Source organism: Atractosteus spatula, chromosome 4 (genome assembly GCF_055471065.1).
Source record: "Atractosteus spatula isolate fAtrSpa1 chromosome 4, fAtrSpa1.hap1, whole genome shotgun sequence".
Lineage (NCBI taxonomy): Eukaryota > Metazoa > Chordata > Actinopteri > Semionotiformes > Lepisosteidae > Atractosteus > Atractosteus spatula.
Genome location: NC_142709.1, coordinates 35339349 through 35366369, shown reverse-complemented (window position 1 = coordinate 35366369; position 27021 = coordinate 35339349). Strand labels below are relative to the sequence as shown.

The following is a 27021-nucleotide window of genomic DNA, read 5'->3' as shown; positions in this document are numbered from 1 at the left end:
GTTTACCTATAAAAGACAGTAATAACCCTAATAAGCGCTATATATCATTTTATATAAGCTGAAGACCTTTTATACAGCTCCAACCATTTGCATCTGAAAATGCAGCATTTTTTTCAAATACTGTATACGTTCCAACCACCCCTCATGGAAGTGGTCCCTTCCTATATCCACACACTGTGAATTAAGTCCTCTAGTCTCTGGCTCCTGCTCATCCTATTTCCAGGCATACGTACTGTAGGGGCTGCAAGTAGAAACATAACTGCACAGGTGGTTGCTCTCCTCCCCAGGGAGTCAGATATAACCCCTGCCAGAATCCCACCTACCAATGGGAAACCAGTTGGTTAGAAAACAGATTACAAGTTAAGGCATAAAGTATTGTCTCTGCTTCCTGCATATGACAGAAAGCATATGGACACAGTTACAGCTCTGGCAATACGATTCATTCTTTATTTAAAGTACTTGTCCATCTATCCAATTTTTAACCGCTTCTTCCAATTCTGGGTTGAAGTGGAGCCTATTCCAGAAAAAAATGTAAGGAACAAGGCAGGGTACACCCTGGATGGGATGGTTCACCACAATGTAGGGCAGATACACAGACAGACATACACACCCACACACCAGGGTCAATTTCCCAGAAGCCAATTAGCTTACCAGTATATTTTCAGACTACAAGAGTACCCAGAGAAAACCCATGTAAATATGGAAAGAAAATATAAACTCCACACGGATAGCACCCTAGGCCCAGGGCTCCAGGTTAGCAATGCTAACCACTGTGCCACCATGTGAGTGTGTACGTGGATAGTTTCCGGCTCCCCTATGACCCTGAACTGGATGAAGTGTCTATAAAATGGTTGAATGGATAGTACAACATTTCAAATGCTTACAGTATATAACAGTCAAGCCTAGAGGCTCATCAGTCCAGAGCCTACACCGGTTTCAACAGCAATGAGACTTACACCGTGTGGTTCCGTGCCGGTTGGGCACAGAGATGCCTCCAGCAATGTGGGTACCCATTTACACACGGGGTAACCTGGAGGTACAATACTTTTATATAGCCTCACTTAACTAACTCACCTAAGGAGACGGGAATGTCTGGAGAGGGAACTTTAATACAGCCCTCTAAGACCCCTACATGCTTCTGTATATTGTCCACCAGGCATCAGTAATTGCCAATATGTATTGTTAATTGTTAATGATTAAACATGTTGTGGTTCAGTCAAACATTCAATCAAAATTTTTGGTTATATACCATGTGTTGGCTATCTGTAAGACAGGCTTACATCAGCCTCCTAGCTACCTTACAGTAAACATGCCAATCACAGACCAGTAGTCTGAAACCTCTGGTTATTGCAGTACTCACCAAAAATTCCTCCCACATCAAAGAGTGTGGAGAGATCTCCAGCCCTCCTGGCATCTAAATGGGCTGAAAAAAGCAACATAAGAATTGAGCCACGATATCCATGCTTTCACACAGACAAAATCTAAGAAAAATAATTTAAGATAAAACTGATTTGTGGCGAAATATCCTGGCATTTCATTCAGTAAATCCATTCATAAGAATGTTGCTCATGTTGCTGTTAACATTTGGTACAAAACTTCCTGGAACCAAATTCATACTAATGAGTAAGAACAGCACTAGTACAGGAAATGTGTACTCTAAATGCTCCCATTGTTGTTACCTGTATCATCTGAATGAGTGTGAGACTGAGCAAATATCTATGGGTGGTGAAGGTACTCAATATGTACTGTATGTTCTTAAAACAGACTTACTGTATTTGCCTATTGCTGAATCATTCAAAATTACATTCCAGAACACAATATCCAGCAAACATAACAAGGGTTATTAAAGGGGGCAGCAATACAACCTTAAAACAGTAAGTATTGTATATCCACTGCTGCTTTATATTAAGATATTGTAGCTGCATTACATTTATGAACATACCTGCATTGGTAATGTATAGAGGCAACCAGAAGAGAAAGGTGTAACTAACTAATTTGGCAAAGAGCAAACACAAGGAGAACTCGACCACACCCTAAAAAGAGAGACAGAGATATTTAACATGTCTTTGTGGTTATCACATACGTGTATCATTGAAACACTGACTTGTCCATTAGTTTTCAGAACAGAATTTTTCTTTTGTACATCCACTTTGAAGTTTTTGTTTTTAAAATCCCTTAAAGAAGGAGTTTATTGTGCACTCAAATCAAAAACATTTATGTTCTGACATATTTCATTACTATCAAGCAGCAGTGCTATTTTACTTGGGTCTTGTAATGCATACTATCTTCCACAAAATGGCATGTTGGACTTCTTGGTTTATTAAGCTACAAACAACAAAACATCAAGCTAGAGAGCAAAATGTTTCTCTTTTTTTACTTTGCTCATTTTCTTATGTGTTAATGCTCTGCATATCTAGGATTAATACTGTTTTTTAAAAATATATGTGGTTAAGGGACTTCCATGAAATTAAAGTAATCACCATGGCAGTATAATCACATTGTTTTAAAGGAAGTGTAATCACATTTCATACAAAGCAGCACATACTGTTAAAAACAAACTCACTAGAGAGAGGCCTGTGCAATGGAACCACTATAATGTATTGTTCTCATTTAACTTAATCCACTTTGGACTAGATACTTTGAAAAAAGAGTGGAATTCTACTGCACAAATCCAAATAAGTTAATTGTGTTGCATTGGCATTTAGAATAAACCAGTAGCTCTCTAGCCTCCTTTGTAGTATTTAAGCATCTTTGACTTGCCAGTCTTCAGTGAAAATGATCAGATTTAAAGTATGATGCAGAATAATGGCATAGCGGTTTTCTGCCTCACAACTCCGGGGTCATGTGTTATGCCACGCTCCCGGAGGAATCGGAATCCCACAAACTTGCTCCCTGCTTTATAGGACACTTCTGTTTTCTGGCACAAATCACCCAAGTAACATATCGCTTAGCCCTCCCTCGCTCTTTGAAGTTTCACCCCACTTTTCACATTTCCCTTCTCAAACCTTTCCGCAGATCCCCCCTTTCTAGACCCCAGCCCTGGCCCCCACCCCAATACCTTGTTGATTGGGAGGGCTACAGACCCGGGGAGTGCACCTGGGTTCCTGAAAAGGACATTTTGGACCCACAGCTGATTGCTGATTTCCGCCAAGTTCTCTCCAATTGATCCTCTAGGGCGTCAGGAGCTGCCCCTGGGGAGGGGGGTAATGTTACGCCACGCCCCCGGAGGAATCTACATTCCACCTCACATTGTGACCTCAGATTGTTCTTTCGACTACGCCTCTTGGAGTTTGCCCTAGTCTTCTGCATAGAGTCTTCACTACTAATTCCTAGCGTCATGGGTTTGATTCTTGGCTGGGGCAGCACCTTTTGTGTGGAGTTTGCATGTGGTTTCCCCAGGTGTTGGTCTAAATTGTCCCTTTCGTTCTGACCTTTCCATGAACCAGCATCACATCTAGGCACTCTTGTCAGTACTACTTTGAGTCCTGTGCTTTTAAGTTGCTTGGTGAAAAAAAGGCATAGGTATGTCTAATTGTGGCAAAGCACATTACCGGGATCTTCAATGCTCCAATGAAGTTGATGGCTGTCACCTCAGGATCACTTTTCACCACTACAATCTGATGCACAGGAATGTAGCCATTTCCCTCCTCTGGGATCAGCAAAGCTGTCTCAGGATTCTGAAACAGAACATTCAATTAGGCTATTCCCAGAATCAAAACACTTCATACAAAACTACCAGCAGTAGAATGAAGAAAAATATTTGAGTTATGTGTTTAAGCAAAGCCCAGTCCAACTGTCCAATTTGCTAGAACCAATGATAAAATAAAGAGATTTCTACTACATACAGCAGCTGAAAAAATAGTAGTTTATAAAGCATTTTTATAGAAATACAGTATATCCAGATCTTAATGTGAACCAGTAACATTTATTTTAGATGTTGGCCAATAAGGCAAACAAACTTTATCCAATACACTGGAAACTCTCATTCATTCCTTCAAATTTTCCAGCCAGAATAAAATCAAATGGTTAACCAGTAATGTATAGAGGGACAATGTACAGAGGATGCAAGAAGTTACAATGCAAGTTCCACAAAGGTTTAAAATTAGTTTTAATTAATGCCAAAAGAGAACACCCAAGAAGACATACACAAAGTGTATTCTCTGAAATCTAGCATTTTCAAGAAAGTTTTATAGTCTATGTCTGTCCTGCTCAGGTCACTTTCTTTTATTATCATGAATGGGAGTTTAGAAGTGATCATTGCATATGCATTAGAACATATAAAGTACAGGGATTTTTCTATATATGGAATGATGGCTATTTTTAACAAACCTTTCAGATCGGGTCAGGTTCTACATACAGTATGTATTTCCTTCACACCTAATTAGTGAATGGGACTTGACTGAAGTTACTGAAAGGATTTCAAAAGATTGACATTATTTTTTATTTCAAACAAGCATCGACTAGCATCGACTGAAGAAAAAGTTTTTTTTTAACCAATCATAGCATAAACTATGGTGTGTTCCCATCATGCTCCAATACACCATGACTTCAGAAAAAAATATTTATGCTGAACAGTTTAACTTTTGATGAAATCCATAACTACATATCACTTTTTTAACTGCCTGTCTTAAGTGATTTACCTGGAACATGTAACAGCTTTTTAGCTCAAGAATGCCATTAATTACAAAGAGAATGCCTTTAATTTTCAAGTTTGTCTCCAAAACCATGCCTGTCCTTATACTCCTCTCTTATCTCTACCTTTTTCTTTGCTGATCATATCTTGTGTGTCTGATCCCTCCACGGTGAAACCTCATCTATAAACATTAATAACGTAACTTTGGCAATGTACTGTAGCACCTCACAGCTTTTTTTGCTTGTGGCACTTGGCTTCCTCATATCCGGAGTGTTATGAGGAAGTAAAAGAGGAATTATCTCAGCAGATTCTGTTTAGAACCTCATGGTAAGCATGCACATGGGTAAACTTGGGTCTTCTTGATTTTGCTTCCTGGTTACATTAAAACCCAGTTTGCCAGACTCACCTCTCCTTTACTGCCTTCCTTATGCTGTAAGTAACTTTTTGTGTGTGTGAGCCCATTCAATCTATTCACGCTTTTCTTCCACTTCTGGGAAACAGGATGCAACTTATTAGGTTTATCATCACAATCAAGAGGAAGAAATACGGCAATAATAGTGAGAAAGGAGAAACATCTGAAGATAGCTCTTATCTATAAACATTTATGGCAAGATTGGCAGATATAATATTTATGAGTGTTTGAATCTGTGGTCTATATCTTTTCTATATGGATTCACTGAGTGTGGGGAAGTAGAACTATTCTGCAAGGTTTTCCTTTTATGGCCCCAGTGGTTTTCTTTGTTAATGTTTCAGATATGCTGCTTACATGATTCACAGCTGAAACCAATTTGCTGGACATGGCTGAGGATAAGCACATATCTGTGTTGGATACTTCATTAAGCTATCCCCTGCAGTTAGTTTTTGGGGTGCTAAGGCTGGAGTCCCCAGTCTTGATCCTGGGGATTCAGTGTGTCTACAGGTTTTCAGACCAGCTGCATCTTTAAACAGACACAGACACACAGGCCCTCCAGGATCAAAATAGGGGACCTCTGTGTAGAGTTGGGGACTTGGGAGAAATAATCGGGTGTTCAAATCAATCGGGGAGTTTGAGGCAGGCACCTCAGGAACCCCTGAGATCTCTTATGCTTTGCTTCCCAGTTGTGCTCTTGATTGAAACCCTTAACTGAAACACGTGCCTGAGGTCTTTCTCACTTGGAAGGTTATGAAGTTATAAATTAATGTGATGCTGTACATGTGTGTTCTGAGATTTGCTCTCTTCATTTAAGCACATTTTTCCAGTAAAGAGAAATGAAGTCTGGTTCATACAATAACATTGCTAATGTGGCGTGTACATTCATTAAATAGTAACCAATGTATTACGAGATGTTTTCACCAAAAGTAGCCAGTGCTTGAATTAGGCTGGTGCTATCTGGTACACCATACTGGTAAATCAGACTCACTTTTTTGTGGACAGGCACTTCCTGTTGAGTTCTAGCACTTTTTAACACTTAATGGAACTAAATTAATTCTATAATAACTACACTGTTTAAAATTTTAATCTTTAGATTTAAAATATATCTGATTAGAACTTGTAATACTAAACACTCTAATATGGGTATTTTTTTTAATCCTGTACATTAATAAGTTGAATTACGATAATAAAAAACAACATATTTCTTGATCTTGTTTCTGTTCAATTATTTTTATATTCCTGAGGGACATTTTGGGCCCTTCTCTGACTGTTTATGGGAATCAGATTATCCCCAATTCATAAGGATACAATAAAACCCCTAAACTAACAGTTTAGGAGAGGGCATCCTGTTATTTTTGCCAAGTTTTAAACTAATAAACAGTCCTATTCTTATCAAATCATTTAACCAACATTATTTTCCTTACATTTGGGAACACTAGTACTTATTTTTCCACTTCACACAAGAACCTACAGTTTATTAAATAAAGTTATCTTTCCTAAATGGCTTGACAGTAATTAAATTAAATAAAGAGTAATTCTAAAACAAAGGACCAAGTATATTAAAAATGATGAACCAAAAAAGCAGATTAAATAAGGTTTACAGTTATTCCACATTTTTAAAAGCACAGAAGAAACAGGCAACAAAGGCAAAAGACAACAAAGGCAAGGAAGATTAATTTCTAATATGGAAAATGATAGATTATTGTGATAAGTGATTAGTTAGGACAACAGCTCAAAAAGTATATAGTGGAATTCAGAACAATATCTATGTTCTTTTGTATTCAACACATGTAAATAGTTAATTTCTCTAACAGGTTAATTATCAAGACTCCAATGTAATTTAAAAAATCTGCTTTCAATTTAATCATGCAAATAAATATTCCAAAAAATAAATATCTCCATGCAAAACACTCATTTTTCTTACTAGAAAAATTCCATTATTTTTAGTTCCAAAGTTATTTTTTATCTACTTTACTATACAAGCCAGAGAAGAGTGATTACTACTCACACTGGACTCCATGGAAATGGACTTCAAATCATCAGGATCTGAAAAGACAAAGGATACTATTTTTAGTAAGGTTAGTACAGAACTACTTAGACACCTATATTACCATATGCAGTGAATTATCTGTTTGATAAAGTATACTGTATCTTATTATTGACACAAAGCAAAATCATGAATTTGCATGTACGCTGTAACAACTCTCATTCTTTCTGCGCTCCACCTGAAAGGCCTTGATCAGCATTAAAATGCAATTATCTTGTATGCAATTCCACAGATCATATTATATAAAGAAATGTATTGCAATGACAGACTGTATGACTTATTTTCTCAAAAAAATCAGCAAACCTAAAACTTATATTCATGTTAGGTTTTGACACAAAAGCAATTACGCAGTACATAAACTTTCAGAAGAACTTTTTGTATTTGTTTTCCTGTAAATTCTTACATACATCATTGTTCTGTAAGGGATACAAATATTGTAACATGAATTGTAATTGTTACTTCAGCTAAAAACTAACAGTAGAGGAGTCAGATCCTCACTGGTAGGGAAGTTGACAAAAGAGAGAGCTCATGGAGAGCCTTTGGCACTCAGCTTATGGGGAGCTAGACCACACCGGTGTCTCACCTCCTGAGTCGCCCTGGACTGATTACTCCCCTAACCTCATATAGGGAGTCTAGCTTCACAACGGTGAGGCAAGTTCTTTAATAACCTTGTGCCAATGCGATATTAAGACATTCCTGTGTGCATATATAGAGTGTCTCACCACTGCCCCCCGGTGGCTGAACTGACACTCCAGGTCCTGTTGCCCTCCAACAATATTGATAACCAAGAAAACTCCATACCAGCAAAGTCAAGACCACAATACCTATCTACTAGCATCTACTTTGACCACAATCAGCGTCCAAGTGCTGATCAAGTACATTTCATTGTTTATGTTGTGTCCACAACAATAATTAATTGTGTATAATTTTCCCTTTAAATTGTCTGACTTCAGTTTGTTCAGCTGTTTGTACAACACCTTACAGTAACACATTTAAAAAGAAATTTAAATTAAGGTGTCAAGGCTCACTGCAAAACAGCTGTTCCTGAATAGCAGAACCATAAATATACACATAAATGGCATTTCTACAGTGTTCTACAGTATTAATGCTTACACTTTCATACTTATGGCATTGTTTTTTTTCAATTTACAGTATCCATTTATCTTTTGGTAGGAACCATAAATGTATCATCTGTCCATACTTACGTTCTATGAGAAACAAAAAGCAGACAATTCCCATCACTGCGATGATTATGCCAGGCACCACAAAGGACAGCCCCCAGTGGGTGGACACCCAGCAGCCAGCAATTAAGGACCCCAAAATGTTACCAATGGATGTGTGACAGTTCCAGATTCCCATAACCAGACCTCTTCTAAAACAGCAAAATCAGAACCATTAGCAAGGAACAGCACAGAGTCATGAAAAGACAGTTTCCTACATTGCATTTGCTCCAGGCAGCATCATATATTTATTAAATACCTTTTCATTCATTCAAAGGAACAGATTAAGATTGATGTAATCAACCTCTCAAAGTTAAAAAAAAGTCTAAAAAAACATTCTGCAAGGTGGGCACCATAAAACGGAACATATCTAGTAATAGACAAGAACCAAAAGTGCCAGATTGCTTGACACTATCACGTCTTCTGGTTGTAAGTCTTCTTACATTTGTAAGCATTTTGGATCCATAAAATGAAAATCAGATTTAAATAAGTTTTGTTTTTTGATAAATGCTCACTAATGCCAGTGAGAAGCATGCTAATTTCTTAGAGCAACAATGCAGACAAATTGTCCTCATTCACACAACATCTGCACTGAAGTGGAGAAACACACAATACCACAATAAAGATTTCTTTTTACTCTTCTTTTATAAAATAATCAACATTTTCTAGCAAACTCATTTGACATCCATGCTACGTTTAGCCATTTTAAATGCAGACTTATAACAAATTTGGATGGTTTCATCTATTTAAATGTATTATGGGCTGTGGAAATGTCTTAAGGGTCACAAAAAAATATTAAAAACAAGAATAAATACAAACAAGTCTTACCTTCCTTTCCCAAACCAATTACCAATGCAGGTTACTAAACTGGGCCACCCAGTTGTTTGAACTATGCCATTCAAGACCTAGATAAAAGATAGGGATATGAGACAGATGAGGTGTCTTCTCACTGAGGCTGTTTGGCCTCCAGCCAACATCACACTTATCTCTAGGCTCCTTAGAGGGCAGGATCGGATCAGTTGTTGTGGGCCAGCTTGTGTAGAATTTGGCTGTGTACTTCTTAGTGCTTATGTACTTAATGCTGTCCTCTTGGTTTTACATGCTCCTACTGGAAGAACAGTTCTTTTCTAAACCATAGCTTTTAAAGGACAACACAGAGTTGCTCAAGAGAGATTGAAGAGCTAGCAAATTTGGGGATCATACTTGTTTGAAACAAAACTGATAATGATAAATAAATCTGTTTAAAGCCACACTAGATCATGCAGAATCTGCACAGAATGACTGAGGTGAGTGGCATCATGAAGTAGCACTTAAAGAAGGGGTATCTTTATAGAACTGTTCTGTTGCGAGAATGTGAGAAGGTGTATTATTAGACTAAGGATTAAGCGTTATGAAAGATTTTTAATAATGTTTCTGTTGTCTTGACCACACTAAAGCATGGTAGTACTACGAATGCAACTGAAAGGGGCTTCTCTGATAAGGAGCATATCCCAAGTCTGTAATACAGACCAGGACATCATAAACTGGTAGCATTCTCAACCTCACTAATGATGAAAAGTCTAACATGACTACTCTCAGTCTAGTACACACAATAGGAGGCAATCTTGACTAAGACCCTGGGTCAGAGGTCATGGTCAATCTCTCAAAGGATGACCATCCTCCATGGATTCACATATACAGTATATTATTACTGTTGTTTCTTGTTAGTTTGCTGTGCATGCGATGTTGTATTAGTAAATTGTATATTGTACATTTAAAATCTGTGTGCAATGGCCTGCTTATTGTTAGCCAAAGCACTTCCACAATTTACTGTTCTAATTTCTTATCATTTCAGTACATTAAAAACCCTTGCATCACTATGAACACAATCAATATTAAATTGATTACTTTCACATCCCAGGTTTTCCCATCATAAAGAGCTGAGCTCTGTGAGCACTGTCTTTCAGATTTCTTTCTGTGGGCTTCAGGCCAGAAGTTGAAGAAGACTTCACTTGTAACTGTTGTACCTCCTGAGGGCAGACTCTTTACTAGAGACTCTGAGAAAGGATACCTCACTGGACAACAGCTTGAAATATCTTTCCTATGTGTTTCTTGTATGAAAACCTTAGATTTCTGGAGTCCATTATTTCAAAATGTTCAATCTTGTTTTGTTCATAAGAAAGTTTCAAAATGGTTTTCCTTCATTAAGTAGTTCAATAAAGAGAAAGTTTGGGTGCAGCTCTTTCTGTTTTCTCCTTCCTGTAGTTGGTCAATGTATTTTATTTCTCCTTTTCAAGAAATACAAATGCATTTTTCAGGAGTCTGTATCTGATCTGTAAGATTAATTAATTTAAGTGAGTGATTACCTAATTGACAAATTGGCCATTAGGCTTGTTTGATTGCTTGTAGGTGACTGTTACAAAGATCTCAATAAGCTGTTTCTTGAAGGAAGTCAGTGTATTAGCTTGAGCAACGTTTTGAGCACATTGAGCACATAGCTTGAGCACATTTTCACAACACCAACTGACACTTTGATAAACAATTGTACACAGACTTTGTTTACCTGCAAAAGAAGAAAACTGAAAAGTTACATTTCTTTTTTCTAGAAATCCATATTCAGGGCTTACCTGAACCATGATGTAAAACCACAGGCTGTGGACATTGAGAAAATACCCCAGGCCAAAAAGACTGGTGAAGAAACCGCTGGCCAGCATTCCAAGTGTAAGGTAAAACCTGATGGGCAGCCGTTCTCCGATTATCCCACTGCGGAATAAAAGGAATGAAAATCCAAATGAATCGCAAATGACAGAAAGGTGTGAAATAATATCATTCATTAAGGATAACGCAGTTGAATTCTGAAAAAACTGTATTACACAACATGTTCTTACAATTGTTTTTAGTTTTCTTGTGTTGATCATATGCTAAATTGCTATGTCAAAACATATGTTTATATTAATTAAATAATTAGACCAACTCTGTAACTGAGAGCTTAGGTGGATCAAAAACTACGCTAGGCCCTTTGAGAACTGAGTTTTAGACACATGATTAGATAAGTAAATTCTGTGATGGGGTAAATAGGAAGGGGAGAAAGTTGTTTAGCCCTGTTCTATATTAACCAAAGACAAACTGGACAAGTGGAATCTACCTGCCTTGGCAGCCCTACTCCTCAGGACCCATTACGTCTTCCATTTTTTCCTAGCTGGACTCCTAATTGCTTAAGCTGTCTAAGTTTAAATATTTTTAAGATTTCTGGTTTTAAAGGTTTTCAGAATTCCCTTCTCAGTTTCAGTAATACCCTGCTATATGTACAGTATATCATGATGTCTGTTTGCCTGTAATCAACTTGTTAAAAATAACTTCTTTGTAGCTTTTTATACAACTTTTTATAGGTGACAATTAATGCTTAGCAGCCAAATGTGTGAATTAAACTGCATAAAAGTATTCCCAAATAAATACTTAAATTGCTGTTTCTTGATTGACTTTGTGTTAATCATAGGAGTTATTACACCGTGTAACTGCTTATTTTTAACACTATCCAATTTGTTAAAGGCAGTTGCCAGTTTAAAAAAAGTCCTTATTATCTATCCATCCATTTTTGGAACTGTTTTATCAAGTACAGGGTCAAAGAGGAAGATGGAGGCTATAAAAGGCAAGTAACTGATGCAAGACTGGACAGGATTCCAGTCCATTGCAGGGCACACACAGACACAAACACACACTCACATCAGTGCCATTTTTTACAGAAGCCAATAAATCTGCCAGCATTAATCTTTGGACTGTGGGAAGAAACCCATAAGAACACAAAGAGAACATAAAACTCCACACAGGTAGCTAACGGTAGCTAACCATGCTGCTCAAGGCCTTATTACAGTATATCCCAATTAAATGGTCAATCAAGTTATTAAGAGCTGAGCTAGAATGAAAACCTGGTGAGGACAAATCAATTATATTGTGAGCAATATTTTAAAATATAAAAAAGAACACTGGATGCTTCTTTGCTTTGAACGTAGAAAGACTAATATATTCATCATCATTGGTCAAACCCCTGACTGTACGAATCTGTAAATGTAGTGGGAGGTTTCTGTTTGGGGATTTACAGTGCTTTACAAAGGTATTCAGACTCTTCCTACAGTAGGTGTTGCATTTTGTGAAATTAAAGAAGCATACACCTTTTATAAACCTAGTGTTTTATTAAAAACATGAATGCTCAAATTGAAGACTAAAGTTAAAATAGGTTGCAGAAAATATGTTGATTGCATAACTCAGTTTGTGGTGGAAATACCTTTGGTAGCAAATACAGCTGCAAGTCTTTGGCTACATACTGCCTTGGTACAATTTTGCCCATTCTTCTTGGTAGATGTGCTTAGGTTCTCTCAAGTTGCATGAGCATCACTTACTCACAGCTGTTTTCATACATCCCCATGATTTATCAAAAGGACTTAACTCTAATTCTTTAAAATTCACTATTGTACTACTGTGGTATACAGTAGCCAAGAACTTTCCTTACTTATCTGCTGTTTGAAGGGACAGACTGATCTATACCCAGTGTCTGGGTGCCTTCTACTTCTCACTGATCAATTTTACCATGCTCAAACAGACATTGAGGGTCTTTGAAATGTTTTTATATCCTCCTCCTGATCTGTACCATTATAAAACTCTATGCCTGAGTTGTTTTGAAATCATAAGAACCAGTATTACTGCACACAGACAAAGGCCATTCCAGTAACTACTGTATATGTAAGAAGAAGTCAGGTAAGTTTGTGCTCCTAAATTATTTTAGATTTCTGTAGTGTTAGAACACTTATGCAATAATGCCATGTTTCTTGGATATAAATTATCTATTTACTTCTTTTTTGTTGCTTTGAATAGAAGGAGTGGATGTAGGAGGTGTTGTATATTACAAATATTAAGTGCAATTTCAAAGTGTCAGGACTAAGCTCTTAATTAACATATTTATTTTCTCTTCTAAACATATTTTGAGCTGAATCACGTTCATTAATAAATATCACAAAAATGCAAAAAATGACAAAATAGGGTTAGGTGCTATTTACCCTAATGCCTTCACTAAGCTGCCTTATGTGTAACTCAGAAACAAAAATGATGCATGAGGCAGCCTGCATGTACCCAAACCCGTTTGACTCACATTTCATTCCTCTGTCCTTCCATTTAACACCTCAGTGAATTTATTTTCTAACTAGCCGAGCAAGAGATCTGCTGACAAATATTAAATTCCATATTTACCAGGTGTATGTTCACACTCACAAATACAACATTTGGATGTTTTATGAACTTGTAAACACTGAAAGTCCTGAAGGCATTCATTACCTGTCTCTTAATCAGGAAGAAGACATTACTTTAAAACCATTCATTATAGTAAAATTAAATATAAAAAAAACAGAATTCTAAACATAAAAATTTTCCCTCTGACATTATTATTTTTCAAATCATGTTTCATCTTCCTGTCCTACAATAGCACTACCACTTGGGGTCTTACGAGGTTATGAAACTGAAAGCCTCTTTTGTTTGTTCTCTTCAACAGAGTACTGAACATCCTGTCTTTGAGAAGCAAAAAGCCATTTTATGTCATATTATTTTGAAACATTTCTATAGACTTTAGACAGTAGTCCGATGGTCTCTTTGAGGGGGTGCAAGAAGTGCAAAAGTGTGATGTCTTTTCAGGGAAAAATAAAGAAATCTAAAATGGGTCTGAAAAATAATTGTTATAAATGGTGGGATAAAGTAAATAAGTGAATAAGGCACAGGGATTTAACAAAAAATGGAACTATATTTGATGAAAAGTGAGTTGAGTTCAGAATGATCAAATAATTCACTGATCTTTTACTGATTATTGTAGTATTATTTTATGGTGTTAATGTTGTAATTTTAATTAATAATAATAATTGCTTACACTTATATAGCGCTTTTCTGGAGACTCCACTCAAAGCACTTTACAGGTAATGGGGACTCCCCTCCACCACCACCACCAATGGATGATGCGACGGCAGCCATAGTGCGCCAGAACGCTCACCACACATCAGCTATCAGTGGGGAGGAGAGCAGAGTAATGAAGCCAATTCATAGATGGGGATTATTAGGAGGCCATGATTGGTAAGGGCCAATGGGAAATTTGGCCAGGACGCCGGGGTTATACCCCTACTCTTTTCGAGAAACACCCTGGGATTTTTAATGACCACAGAGAGTCAAGAACTCAGTTTTACGTCTCATCCGAAGGACGGCACCTGTTTACAGTATAGTGTCCCCATCACTATACTGGGGCATTAGGACCCACATGGACCACAGGGTGAGCTCCCCCTGCTGGCCCCACTAACTTCCCCACTTCCAGCAGCAACCTTAGTTTTTCCCAGGAGGTCTCCCATCCAGGTACTGACCAGGCTCACACCTGCTTAGCTTCAGTGGGTTGCCAGTTGTGAGTTGCAGGGTGATATGGCTGCTGCCCATGAGAGTTGTGGCCAACAGATGAGAGTTGTGTCTCATCTAGCTCTTGCACAACTTGCAACTGTAAGAGATTTGACTATGACGCATATCATCTCTCCTGATACTGCATTGGCTCACCATACAATCCAGGATTTGCTTTTAATCTATCAACAACCAAATGGGCTTGGCTGTCTTACCATACCTAACATTCCTAACACAGGTCACTCCAAACGCAGGAGGCCAGGGTATTATCTACCAGTATATGGGCGGTGAACAATTCCACTCCACCCCTGATCTTAATTGAGCTAATTATTTGGTAAGACTAAATTACCTCAGTTATAGGTTGGGACAAAGGCTACTTTAAGTGGTATTTGAATTTTCCTCTGTTTAATCTTTAAGATATCTTTCAAAAGTAAAAAAACAAAAAGATTTGTCAATTATAAAAGGAGGTTTTAATGTATTTGAGGTCAGTGCGCTGTTTTCAGAAGTCCACACTGCTAGGAATAAGGACTTCAGATGATCAGATACTAATACTGATGGTGAAGAGGGCTGGTTGTTTATTTCTGTAAATCATAATATAATTTGTAATAATAATTTGTCTCTGCATGCAGTGGCTGTAGGAATTTAATAAATTCAATATCTAATTTAACCTGCACAAGGCAGCATATGTTGAATAAAATACTAAATGCAAACAATGAGCAAGTAAATCAAAGATGCTGTTTGTCAAAGTTGTATGATCCAGATCTCTACTGTTTTTCAGCCCCTGCAAGGCTCCAGCGTCTAATAATTGAAGTTGAACTTCTCTCATCTGTACTATTCTTTCAGAAACAGAGCTGGTAGGTGTTTCAAGTACATTGCACCAATATGATGCAATGCCTGGCTTTCAGTTGCTACAGTACATTCAAATCTCACTGAAAAACAATATTTTATGCCATGACCTACCCATGTAGTTAATGTGTTTTTTACTGTTCTATTCACTTTCTTCTTATTATTAATAGCATGGCAGTTTAGCATTGCTGCCTCACAGCTCTTGAGACCTGGGTTCAATTCTGTACAGCAGGCTTCTTTGCCTGTTTGTGTGTGCCCTGTGCTATGCAGCTGTCTCTTGTGCCTTGTGCCTTCTGCTTCAATAATTTCGGCACTGGGCTGCTGTGACTATTACCAGGAATGACCATCTATCTGATAATGGATGGATTATTATAAAACAAATATTATTTATTTTTAAGACTTTTATTAAATATCTAATTTATTATTAATTATTAATTATTAATTTATCTAATATCTAAGTTAAAATTACTTTCAAAAGGTTCCCAACAAAAACATAGATCTTTGATTCCCTAACAGCTAATTCTCCCACCACAGTCACCAGTTTTTCCTGGATAGCCTTCCCCTCAGGTGCAGAACTGACTGCCTGCAGACAGACTCATCAATCATTAACTTCACTAGGGTGGTCACACCTTAGGGTGACTTACACTGGAGTTATTGCTAGCACCACAAACAATACTTACCAGTGAACAAACCTGTATTATCAACTGACGTATAATAAACCAGACTGCTTTATGACATCTGTGACATACATCATAGTGCTTTGCAAGTCATCTAAAGGTGGCAAATGAAGGCAATAAGTGCATTTTGGTAGTGGAGAAATTACTTTTTCTTAACTCACCTAAATTCCAGCATAATTCTTAGGCACAGCAATACAAATTCTTTATTTGTATAGCTTTCTGTTAAGGAGTAATTATTTTAGAAAATTAATTAGCTAAGTAAAACTATTTTGCTGTTATACTGGAATTTGTAGTTGTACTTAACAAAACTTTATTTTTCCATAAGACTATATTTTTAATAATGCTACTACTTAACGTGTAGGAATACCATACAATAAGGAAATTAACTAATTAACCAGTCAGTCAACACTGGCTCCTCAGGCACCGGGGTCTTCCCAAGAACACTTCCTGGCAGCACTGTTACAGTAAAATCCAGTAGAAAAAATAGCACAGGAAGATCTTAGTGCTTATTAATGCCTGGATTTTGAGAGACAAAAAGAAAAGCAGCCAGCAGATCCAGCTGCTCTAACGGAGGTCTGTTTTCTGGCTATTGCTGATACGGGAGTGCCACAGGGTGGGAAACAAGAGTTTTCATCAACTGGCTGCTGTTTTTTAGAAATCCAAAAAGTTAAAGAGAACTAGAAATCCTACAAGACGTGCATGTCACACCACATGGATGGGACCTGACCAACAATTCATGAACACTGACTACAGATATTTTACAGATATCAACCCAGAACAGAACATCTGGCAGCTCTGTGTATTCAGGCCTTAAAATCATAATAACCTTTCCTTTAGATAGATAGATATCTACAACCTGTATAAATGTAGTCAGAGGTTTATAAACATTACAGCCTTGAAAGTGTGTTCCTAGCAGTGCTATGAGATTGGACCTCGTTCAATCCACTCCATCTCAGGATGTGTGGCACAAATAGATTTTTAATTATTATCTTATCAAAATGGTTAAAAATGATTAATTAAGCATTTTAACAAACTGGATGGATTGGAAAGTTCAGCGTTTGACTAGTACTGGTGTATTCTGTTGCCTTTTGTGGATGTTGCAATCTTGTCTTTACAAACTGCTTTGTAAGTTTCAAGAAGGTTTGCCATTTATTAAGACTAAGTGTTGTGCTATTAATATTTTAATAGTCATAAATATGGCACATTATATAATCAATCTAATCTAAATAATAACTTAATAAAAAGGTTAAAAAATACAAAAAGTGTTAAAAGGGAATCCTCTTTTTCAAGAACATGATGGGCTTGCAGCCATTAACTTATTCAAAGCAATGTTTGTCATTCAGTTTCTCATCTCCTTCAAGGTCAGGAGTGAATCAAAACTCTTATCTTTCCACTCACTGCTGTGAGTGATGGTAGGTTTTGTTTGGATTAGAAACAAAAAGACACTGGCCAACAGAAAGCACTGCTGATTTATATTTGGCTTTGTCTGGTCCCTTCTGGAAGATCTGGCAGAAGGGGGCAATAAACAGCACTATTTGAGAATGTTGTAATGCTTAATTAACAAAGACATAATAAAGACAAAGGTGAATTTATTTCTAAAATGGAATGCTTATAAAGGTACCCCTTGATACTTCTTAAGTACTTCTTAAGACCCCTTGAAGTCTTAAGTACATAACATGTTTATTTAGGTAATTAGTATTGAAAAATAATGAAAGTACAGTAATAGCAATAAAACACATTCCATTATGGACTATATACCAGTGTTTCTTTAGCTGTGACTCAGCTCTTCTGCATTATTTCCATCATATCCCTAGTGTTATAAATTATTTCTTAAATCATTTACCTGAAGTACATTGCAACAGCATAGGCACAGAGAAAAGAATAATCCATTGCTCCCAGTAACTCATTATAGTTGGAGTTGTCTGAAAAAAAAAACAGGGACAACATATTACCCAAGTCAAGGAGAAGGCGGGTGTAACATGGTTTCATTTAATTTTGGCCCTTAAAATACAGGGGGCACAACTCTAGCTCAGGAAGACCACAGTCCTGCCACACCTGGACAACAGGTATAACTGGTCCACTTCATAACAAATTATTAACCAGATAAGCATGAAGTTGAGAGGTCAGATGAGAATCAGGAGGCACTGTAGTCCTCAGAGGCAGGGGGTTGTGCCCTGTAGTCATAAACAATGTCTCTTCTCTTACCGAAGGGCTTCCAGCCACACGATACACTGTTTTGGAGAAAGGCCTTCTGGACAAGGGGCACATCCTCTTCCGTGGAGGGGCGGCAGTTCTTGTGCAACTCCCCCTGAAGATTCACCATACACATGAGGACACATCAGAGGGAATCCTTGGATCTTAAAGGGGAACTGCAGTCCCAATTTCTCAGACTGGTTATTAAATCGCCGTAACAAAATAAACTCATTAATGTTCTAGAAACAAATTACAAATTTCGAATTAAGCACAAAATCGTGAACTTTGTAAAAGTATTATAAGTCACCATGATGTCTCAAACTCGCATTCTAGTTCCCATGAATCGCTGAACATGGTGTTGCGCCTACCCGGAAATTTTCTCTTTTTTGTGTAGTGTGAGATTTTTACAAGTTCCTGCGTACTTCACGTACAATTTCACTTTTATTGTAGTTTGAAAGGCACTCATCAATGCTGATTCTTTCTAATCCTGAAACATGAAAATAGCATTGCAGTTCCCCTTTAATTCAAAAGGTACATCAACCAGTATTGCAATAGCGTGTTGGTGTTACTCAAGGGTTACAAGGTTATCCAAAATTAAAAAAAAAAGCTTTGTTGTTTTCATATCCCACTGACCATATTCCCTAACTGAAACGCAGATGCTAAATGGATATTGTGACACTATAAGGGACAGAGATACATTAGAAACAAGGAGGATTACTACCCCTAAACCTTAAGTAGTCAGCAGATACTGCACATAAAAGATTTTGAATACTTGTTTCAGGTTCCTGTATGATCTTCTCTATTTAAGCCTAAACCTTATAGTTGACTTGTTCTCATTCAAGACCAAGTGGCAAAGGTGAACAGAAGGTTGGAAGGGATTTGTGGTACTCTAGAGAGTTACAGCTATAGAGAGCCCAGGACAGCAGAATGAGGACGAGGCTGGTAGTGCTGAAAATGCCCTGGTCTGCTGGGTGAGCTGATGAAGAAAAGCGGCTGTTAAAAGGCTATGTGCTGGTTACTAGAAATGTGGATGAGAAAATGGATTTGCTTTGTTTTTTATGAGTTGTAAGCATACTAGCTGTTTAAAGAGGAGACTGCTGAATAGAAAGGGACCTTAAAGAGTCTAGTCGGTGCTTCAAATACAGAGTCAGGCTTTTCATTTGTTTCATTAAGTTTTCTGTAAGTAATTATGTAAATAAACACCTCCATAGAGCATCTTTTCCTGGGCTGGAAGACTAGCCACCAGTTACCATACTTCTTATAAGAGTGTTTGACAGTGTCATTCCCACCTGTGCCTGCTAATCATTAATTGGTCAACAATAAGACATATTCAATAAAAGCTACGATTTTAAACCAAGGTGAAAGTTGTGCTTAATATATCTATTAAAGAGCTACTTAAAGAGTGCTGAAAATGACTAAGGGTTGAGAGATCAATAAATTATTAATGAAATGATTGAGTTCAGTATGAATGATTCTAGGATTTAAGAGTCCTTAAATCATGATTAAGTGAAGAAATATGATACGAAATTTTAATATGATATTAAATTTGATTTGAGCACTAATACTCATTTATTTTACTCAGAACAGAAGTGAAACAAAATCCCACAGACACTGCAACCCTCTGCTGCACAAACACTAAGCTAGTTATAATAATATTTAATCATTGTAAATAGGAATAACAAAAGCACATATCCTGTGTAACTGCTGTGTAACTACTGCCCAGATGGATGGTCACCATAAGCTTGTGTTCACTTGTGCACACAATACTGGAAAAAAATGTTCACTTCTTTCAGAACACGCAATAAACAGCAGCATGACAGTTGTGAATTTATACTGTGAACACATTTTTCTGCCCTGTAATATACCCCTGCATTTTTATTCAAAACCACGTACAGAGCATTTAAAAATAACTTAGCATTCTTTTAAAGTATATTTTTTACTAAAATAATGTTTAAAGATTTTGGATATTGATTAAATATTTTGGCAGAATTTGATTGATTGATTGATTACCTGTTTGCAAGTGACCTGTTTGCATAAGCATTAAATCACCTCATTAGTAAAGTGATTGGCCAAAGGTAACAAAGTGATTTAATCTAAATGTCAACATAAAAAACACAGAACATAAAAAAAAACACAGAAAGGAACCACTATGCCCCACTAATCAAGAAAACAACCGCTGAAATGTCCATGTTTGCAGATTGCAACTGACCTTGACAATGCTAATGGGTTTCCTGGAGAGGTGATAGCTGGTATATAGCAGGAAAGTCAGGACAAACGTGAAGGCCTTGTACCTGGAAACACACAGAGACAACTGAACCCTTAACCAATCTCTCCTCCCTCACTTGGGTTACATAATCTGCAAATAAATCCACAGATGCACAGCCAAGGAGCAAACATACTTTACAGAGCTGGGGGGGATAACTGAGTTAAAGCTGTGTGTAGTAATGAATCATTCTGGCTGTGGTCCTTCCTTGACACCTAGAGCTAGTGTTGCAATAAGAAGTCTGGAAAAAAGTTTTTAAAAATCCTCTCAAGGGTTATGGAAAATGAATTTCTATTAAATGTTCACCCTGTATTTGGAATAACTATTAAAACCTTCTTACATAAAATGACTTTAGAAGTTTGCAGGGTTTCAAACAAATTGTTCTGACTTATTTTTAGTATAACAGGGCACCACAGCCGCACAGTGGTTAGCATTGCTGCCTTGCAGCATTCAATTCCTAGGGTGTTTTCTGTATGGAGTTTGTATGCTCTTCCCATGTTCGCATGGGTTTCCTCCAGGTTCTCTGGTTTCCTCCCACAGTCCAAAGATGTACTGGTACCTTCTGGGCAACTGGGCCCTGGTGTAAGTATGTGTGTTGGTATCTGTGTGTGTCCTGTGCTGGACTTGTGTCCCCTTCAAGGTGTATCCTGTCTTGCAGCCACTACTTGCCAGGATAGGGTCTGGCTCCCCTACGGCCCTGTATTGGATGAAATGGTTTAAAAATGGATGGACAAGCTAATATAACACTATTACAACATATTAATATTTTGTTAATATTTTTAGTTTCATGTGTAACAGTCATCTTTTGATGTGTATGAGTGTATAGTCCTATTATACAAGATATTTTCATTTATTAGCATTGTCTTAGCCTTTAGCTGTCTGCTTGAGATTTCTGCTGTCCCACACTGAAAAGGTTTCAGAAATTGCCCTACAGAGCACACTGCAATTATCCTAAAAAGGATGCTTTATGGAAGAGGTGGAAAAGGAAGATGTCACTAGTGTTCATCTATAATTTTCTACAGGAAATTGAAACTTTATAGATGTTGACGACCAACCAGCTATTTTGCAGCTTCATAAGTAGTAATTAGATTTGATTTAGCATGTGAGCTGCAGGGTTGAAAATAATTTAGCAGACATACAGAACCCTTCTCCAGAAACCATGGGGCTGAGTAGTGTAAACAGAATAGCAACAGAAAACCTTATAATTTCACTAACCCTTACTTGTGCACAAGAATATACTATAAACAAGAACAAGGAGAAGACATTTCTCCCACTGATATAGTAAGAAAGCATCTGAGGAAATGGAAGATTGACTTATCTCTTTACTCAAACTCACTTAAAAAATGTTAGGATTTGCAGGGTTTTCATATTGGCTTATTCTGTCTCTCAAAACTACACTCTTTAAAATTCTGCACACGTACAGCATGGCAACATGTAACATAGAGCATCACACAGATGTTTTAGGAAAACTATTCACTGTATTTACTGTCTACAAATAGGTGTTTGCAATTTTAACTTTTTTGCTTCAATATATAAATGGGAACTTTAATTTAAAGTGAGATATCTGGGTCTCCCATGTGGCAGCATAAGTGGCATTTTTTAAATTAGATATTGGTATTACATTGCCATGTGTATCAAAAGTGATTTTCATAAGTACAATTACATGCTCTTCACAGCCCATGGAAAAGAAAAGGGTTACTAAAATAGCGAAAAACAAAGCATTTGTGTTTTGTAAACAGAAGTTAAGATTTAAGGAGTGTATCAAAATCTAAGTTCATCACAACATGTAGGCTGTCTACAGTGATTATTAGTGATTATTTAGTAATTACAGCATTTGAAATTAATAGCAGAGAGGTGCTATCATACATAGAGGTGGTAGCAATTTTGATTCCAGGATCTGTGGCATTATGACTAGATTATGTGACAGTGCTTTGAGAGAATGTCTTTTGGACCTTCAAATACCCTGATCCTGTTTGCTCCTGTACCCTTTGCTCATACTGTATCTGCAAATCTGAAAACACTTGTTTTTTACAGTAAGACATTCACAGATGAACCATGGGATCAAAACTATGTGAGAAATTAAGAAACCTCCTACAGCAGTTCCTCTCTTCATCAAATTTAAACATTTTCTAGTAATAAAATGCAATGCAGTGACAGTCTGTTTTTGACTTGACCCTACCTGTATCCACCTGGATGTTTGCAAAAAGATTAAAATGGTACAGTTGCATCCTGCTTTTCGTTTATCTTACAAATGTACAGTATGTTAAAAAAAAGATAGTGGCTATTTGTCATTCTTGAAGGTTTTACAATAACAACTATCAACCACGGCATAAAAACAACTGACTTGGAGAAGAGTGAACGTGGATTTAAATGTTCAGTAGCCAGGAAGTCAAAGTTATATTTCCCTCTAAATTGTACAATGGGCTTCAAAATTTGGAACACAGTGCACATCAAACCCATTATACCTGCTTTAGTAAATTCAATTATGTTTTAGTAGTAAATGACTGATCTTACACTGTAGGAATGTACTCAGACACTCACCATTGATCTCTTGTAAATGAAGACAAGAGTCGAATTCCTGGAGGAATGGGAGCCATTTACGTTCTGTTAACTCTCTAGCACTTGGACTAGAAAGTTGGTGAAGAAGGATTCACTTTTGCCAAGAGATGAAATTCTGAACAATTACGGCACGGCTACATGGCATCAAATGGCAGTGATTCCAAAAGTATTCTTCAGGGAAATATATTCATTTGTACACTGGAAGATAAACAAAAGAGCATTTAATTTCAGGAACAGATTTCAGATTTTAAAAATATAAATTCTTGGGGATTACTGAGTGTCTCAAATGATCATGGGAAAGAGCCTGGGTCATGTCATTATTTAGCTGTTACTGGGATTCCCTCAAGCAGTTGTGCACAACTGGCTGATCTGAGAGTAGAGTAGAATTAGTTAGCCAGATCTCTCTCACCAACACAGCATACCCAGCAGTTTCCCAGGAGCTTGCAGGCATTCATGCTGTGATGGAGGGACACGACTCTCCTCCAATTGGCACTGATGTTCTGCTAAGAGGGTGTGATGTGTTAAAAGATTAGTGGTTCGAAGATCACTGGGTCAGAGGTGTTTGACTAGGCTTCATCATTCTCACCTGTGTGCGGCTCCAGTTTTTGAACCTGTAGGCCAAGATGTAAAAAACACACAATGACCATAATTCCAGATTGGAAATAATAAAACAAAAATACTTGGGGATTTTATTTTGTTTAAAAATGCATATATGTATTTTGCTATTGCAAATCTCAGCAAATAAAATGACTTATTTCTAACTGGGATTTAGGAACCACAGGTGTTTTGTTATTCACTGGGATGTACTGTATGAAAAGAACGTGTAACTGAATGGACCACACACTGCTAGAAAGAAGCTTTGTACTGTCCATCCATGGGCATCTTGTAAAGTCACATAAGACATATGAAGAAACAAAAAAATAAGGATAAAAAGATGTTTCCCTTTTCTAACAAGCAACTAACTGGTAAGTATTTTACATTTTTTGCTCTATTTTGGAATGCTTACAATTTGCCACAATGTTTAATTTAATACATTAGGAATATTATATGCAGTTAGTCTTTCTGTATTATAGGTGTAACAGTTAAATGTATGAAGCCGGGATTAGTGAATTTCTGGTTTCTACTGAGGCAGAATTAAAAGAGGGGACATGGTGAAGAGGTAATTAACACTGCTGTTCCAGAGCTCCATGTTCCTGGCTCTGACCTTCAGAACCAGTGTCTATGGAGTCTGTATGTTGGGTTTTATGGGTTTTCTCCAATTACAGTACTCTGAAATGTCTGTTTTATACTTTGATTCCTAGTCTGCTAGTCTCTCTTCTCTGCCTGCAAATATGCATTAAGATATACAAATTTACAACTTTGCACTATTTCAATGCCCACCCACCACTGTTAGTTATTAAATCATCCATCCATTTCTTAAAAGCTTTATTTAATGCAGGGTCATGGGGAAACCAGAGCTTATCCTGGCAAGCAACAGGCACATGGCATAATACACCCTGGATGACCCATCTCAGGGCACACACAAACACAAAGTCACACCAGGACTAGTTACCCCAGATGCCAATTAACGGGAGGAAACTGTAGCACCCAGAGGAAACCTAGATGAACATAGGGAGAACATACAATATGCAGATACCACCCAAAGAACTGAACCCGGGGCCCCATCACTGTATGGAAGGGATGCTAACTATTGCACATTTCACTATGCCATTTCTGATGAAATCATGGAGTTGATTAATTATTATAATTAGAGTTTGCATTACAAAGCAAATCCAGTAAGGAAAATACTGACGCTAGTTAAACATGAACAACAATTAACTCCCATATTACATGGACAGTTGCATATTCATCATTAACTAATTAAACATTTCTAAAAAATAATGCATGCTGACTACAGTGTGAACTGTATTCAATATGAGCGCAGGGCCAGGACCAGACACCACATGGAATAAGCCTGGGGAATACTCAGTCTTGAATTACAAGTACAGATAAAAGTGACACTGCTTTTAATTTGCTAAACGCTGTTCACTGGTCAACGTGCCACAGTTGCATTAATATATTAAATATTAACTGTCATGGAAAACACTGCTGCCTCTTGCTACTACTTTACTAAACATGTAACTCCTAGCTTGAAACTGTACAAAACATTTTGTTGGGACGTTCTAGGTACTGGCAGGGCAAAGAGAAGCGAGGTGGGACCAAATAGTCGATGAAGGAGCAATTCAGCTAACAAAAAAATAGTAACTGTTCTCACAATACTGGATTTTCATTGTTAAATTTACGGAGGTTTGTCTGGTGTACAGTATGTATCTGCGTATGAGACTTGCGAATACATACGCCCCTGGGGGACTGATAGCGCTCTTTAGCGACCACTTCTGGGACGGGTTATCCACTGAGTGCTATTTCTGATAAAAAGGAAAGGAAATAACACTTTCTCTTCGATCTCCTTTTTTAACTGTACTGCTGACAGAACTCCCTTTTATGAATCGAGATTACACCTGTGTTGTGAAAGCAGACGTCCAACAGCTAAATAACGACTAGAACATTTTCGAGAATATGGGTTACACAAAAAAGGCAAGAATATAATAAAGACGTGATAAAACTATAAGTGAATATTAATATGAGTCTATCAGGATATTATTTCATTGTGGAAGGAAACCAGAGAGGTGTTAAGAAATAGCATTTACTGTATAATTCTTAAGAGTTCTACGGTGTGATGTACATGGCCATTATCGATTGGGAGCTTATACAGTTTGAAATTGTTGAACGTCTGCAAGTTTTTGATTAGATGGATTTTTCCTCGTAAGGATGTGGTATGACAGAAGCAGCTGTGGGTTCGAATCTAACACATTCAAATGCTCCCAATTTCTTATACGGGAGACTATGGCACAATACTATCTATGACAACCGTAACAGTGTAACTTGAAACACGCCTCACACACGCCTGTGTGAATGGAGCTGTCATTGCTGGTGTTGCCAGGGCCGGAAAAGCAGTTCAGGTTAAACAGAAACTTGGCGACCAGGAACTAAAATTAAGGGTCTAAATAACGATTGCACTCTTTTTTCAAAAGAGTACCTTGTCTTACCTATTTAAAGATACCCGTTGAAGAACGTCGCGATAGTGTCTTCGTAAAAAGTTTGTGCGGTGATGTAGGCTGTGAAAATACTTAAAGCTGCCTTTCTAAACAGCACTTCCTTCTAAACAGCAGATGTTCTTCATTAGCACACAGAACTGTAAATCAGGTGTTTTAAAAAATCTTTGCAAATAATATTAATTTTTGTCAGCTGTAGTTTACCAAATACGAATAACGTTTAGATACAACAACAAAATTAAAACTTTAGTTGGGAAGCGATCGGATTATTCCTCAAAACGTTAGCATAAACATTAGATAAACACCTTAGATCTCTAAGGTTGGAGACATCTTCCCTTACAACAAAACGAAATCCTAATGAACATAATTTCATTTCGGAAGTACTCCTCAAATTGCATCCTTACCGGTTATGGAGTAGTTATATACAGTATTGCAGCCATTTCTAGCCCACGAAGAGATTATTGTTTCTGTAATAACTTGAAGCAAATATTTTCCAAATGCGGCAAGACATGTCTGTAGACATTACAGCCTTTACTTACCGGTTAACTGAAGAACCTGAGGTGAATCACTTCATGTGTCTGACTGTCAAGTAAGGTACTGCTGTACTTCCTGATTCGACGGTCTGTTGAAGAGCTCCGAGCTCTTCTTGACGTCAAAACCAGGAACCGGTCTGACGTGATACC

At 37.4% G+C, this 27021-nt stretch overlaps 1 protein-coding gene across 8 annotated transcripts in view; it reads right to left on the bottom strand.

Moving 5' to 3' along the window:
- Positions 1-27021, bottom strand: part of slc37a1 (solute carrier family 37 member 1) — a 30922-nt gene extending 3901 nt beyond the window's left edge. The window contains exons 1-16 of one of the 8 annotated variants that reach the window (XM_088913285.1): positions 26878-26950; positions 23669-23857; positions 23229-23444; positions 21247-21384; positions 20634-20715; positions 18437-18539; positions 18075-18153; positions 10919-11054; positions 9141-9217; positions 8298-8464; positions 7054-7091; positions 5040-5123; positions 3552-3677; positions 1943-2033; positions 1361-1423; positions 234-319 (exon numbers count right to left, since the gene is read on the bottom strand). In XM_088913285.1, the coding sequence (XP_088769411.1) occupies positions 234-319; positions 1361-1423; positions 1943-2033; positions 3552-3677; positions 5040-5123; positions 7054-7091; positions 8298-8464; positions 9141-9217; positions 10919-11054; positions 18075-18153; positions 18437-18539; positions 20634-20715; positions 21247-21384; positions 23229-23284 (1326 nt within the window). In that variant the 5' untranslated portion in view covers positions 23285-23444; positions 23669-23857; positions 26878-26950. Of the gene's footprint in view, positions 1-233; positions 320-1360; positions 1424-1942; positions 2034-3551; positions 3678-5039; positions 5124-7053; positions 7092-8297; positions 8465-9140; positions 9218-10918; positions 11055-18074; positions 18154-18436; positions 18540-20633; positions 20716-21246; positions 21385-23228; positions 23445-23668; positions 23858-26877 lie in introns of all 8 variants that reach the window. The other 7 variants (XM_088913286.1, XM_088913287.1, XM_088913291.1 and 4 more) reach the window with 7 other exon arrangements.